The 2,478-nt window shown below is 35.4% G+C and overlaps 1 protein-coding gene across 1 annotated transcript; it reads right to left on the bottom strand.

Annotated features, from left to right (window-relative positions):
• Positions 1-60: 60 nt before the first annotated feature.
• On the bottom strand, positions 61-1,130 carry LOC141818958 (auxin-responsive protein IAA25-like; the record flags this gene model as incomplete). The annotated part of the gene is made up of 2 exons (XM_074706354.1): positions 757-1,130; positions 61-347 (listed from the first exon to the last, which is right to left on the bottom strand). Coding segments are annotated over exons 1-2 (661 nt in total), but the record flags the coding sequence as incomplete, so codon positions are not given.
• Positions 1,131-2,478: the final 1,348 nt, after the last annotated feature.

Raw genomic sequence — 2,478 nt, 5'->3', positions numbered from 1 at the left:
ATATGGTGATAAACTCTAACAAACTAAATTCCAATTATCCACTTAAGTTCACATATATACCAGAGAGGAAGTTGTGAAACAATTTTCTTAGGGCAAGCGAGAGCGATCGATAGCCATCGTGAGCGTTAAGGTCGACCTTTCGACCAATTCCATACCCTTCCACCTTCACTTTTACAAACATCGATCTGACTCGATCGCTCTCTCGATCCATCTTCATCTTCGGTCTTTTTACATTACTTCTGTTTTCTTTCATCTCATGATCAACCTCCAATGAGTCTAAGTTGTTCTTTCGATGGGCACGAACCGGTGGCCAACCAATAACCGGAATCAAGGATGAAACATCGGCCCTAATAATATACATTAAAATGTAAAACAATATGTATTACTTATTTTGTATACAAATTAAATAAAATATGCATGATCTCCTCATAATTAATATAATATGTAGGAAGAGGTTACGTTGTCAATGATTTCATGCATATTCTTGGTGCAGGCCCATTGAGTACATTCATCATTTATACCACCAGTTCGCCACTTAATTATCTTAATTACACAACCAAGCTAGCCGGCTAAAATAATTGTCTAATGTTAATTAACAAATCTTAATTATATGTATATAAACACAGTAGATTTTTTAATAGATTAATTACAGCATCTGATTGACATCCTAAATTCAATTTCTCCAAAATGCGGATCACTTGATATTGCTAAAGCAATTTCATTAGCATGCATGCAATGGGGAAGGTGGAGAAGTACCTGGGCAAGAAGAAGGAGGAAGAAGAAGAGAAAGAAGGTTGAGTAGAAGAGTGGTTGTGCTCATGGTGGGCTGATTGCTCCAAGACTGCCTTCTGTTGGCGAGCGGCGAGGCTCCACGGGTGGATGAATCCATTAGGGAGTTGTGTTTCAGGCGAAGGGTCGATTGTCCATGCTTTGCTGGTAGCTCTGCTGCTGGTTGCGGTTGTGCCTGAAGTGCTAGGGATGCCGAGGCTGAGCTCAAGGCTGTAGTTTGTCGAGTGATCGGCTTGAGGAGCGAGAAATACTTCAAATTTGAAGCCTCCCTCCTGTTGTTGTTGTTTTTGTTGTTGTGTGAGAGGATGATGCGACGATTCAAATTGGATATAGGACTTCATGGTGAATTTGATTTATGTTTTGGGTAGAGTGTGAAGGAATGTGTATTTATATAGAAGATGTAAGAACGTTAAACCTATGCCCGGTTGGTTTATGGAATAGATTAGTTGTTAGCCTAGCTAGTTATCTTTAGAAAATAGAATTGGACAAAAAAAACTTGATAAGGAATAATTTTTTTTCAGTTTGGTTTGTGAAAAAAAACTATTCTTATATATTTAATTGATAGAAAAGTTATAAGAAATAGATAAATAATAATTTTCACAATTACATAAATGATTTGTTTAACTCGTCTTACTCACATGAATTCCTCAATAAATTTATCCTACAAGGCCATGTCAATCCAAAAGGATTAATTGACCTACCTAACTAGACTGATCGAACTGATGCAATTAGATTGCTAGATCAATTGACTGCATAGAGAGCTTATTACATGCTCAATCAACCCATTTGCACCCGACTTGATTGTCTTGTGGTGTTCACATGGCCTCACACTCTCTGGTGCTTGTCCGACTAGATCAATCAGTCCTGATTACTTTACTTGTTTGGATTGTTCAACTAAATAAGTCTTTTGATGGATGAAAAGCACCATTAAAATTTATGACATAGATATACTATATAAGGCTTTTATTAAATCATTGTTAGGTTCAACCACAGTAGTGCGTTAGTGTTTCAGTAAATTCTGAAAATTAAATAGAGTAAGGTTAAGAACACAAGATGATGAACAGTTCATCTTTTGCGATAATCATTGCTGCTCTAGACCAAAACTTTGTTCGGTCAAGGCATGGAAATGAAGCGTGATGCTATATGTCGGCACCACTTTGTATACAGCACTTGCCCATTTCCCACAAAAGCGTTTCCTTAAAGCCAAAATCACTTATTACTAAACCTTGCACTTTACAGAAACTCTAATTAATTAATAATCTTTTTGATTTGATTCAGTAATTTCCATACTATTTTGCATTGTTGCTCTCAATAAACTATGTAGTTATATGTATGAATCTTATAGTGAAGATTGTTTTCATGATGAGAACTGGATTAACTGCGGCATACTGATCAAGAGCTTCGGCTTGTACAAACGTGGCTCATGATGGCATGCGGTTCATGATTCATATATATCTTTCTCATTTTTCCATCCACTGTTGCTGCATGTTGTGTGAATTTATATATATAAATTTGATATCTTGCTTGTCTATTTATGTGTATGAGATCCGCGATAGAAAATTTTGTATGTCCGAAAGTATTTCAGACATTCAAAATAGGAACAATAATATTGTTTATTTATTATTTATTATTATTATTTTATATATGATTAAGTTATTTAAGATTTTTCTTTTTATAGTTTAGGAGTTG

The sequence above is a fragment of the Curcuma longa genome, unplaced genomic scaffold, assembly GCF_044706935.1.
Source record: "Curcuma longa cultivar G26 ecotype Majalengka, Jawa Barat unplaced genomic scaffold, ITB_CL_G26_1.1 contig_26943, whole genome shotgun sequence".
NCBI lineage: Eukaryota > Viridiplantae > Streptophyta > Magnoliopsida > Zingiberales > Zingiberaceae > Curcuma > Curcuma longa.
Note: the sequence above shows the minus strand (reverse complement) of the source record. Positions and strands in the feature narration are given on the sequence as shown.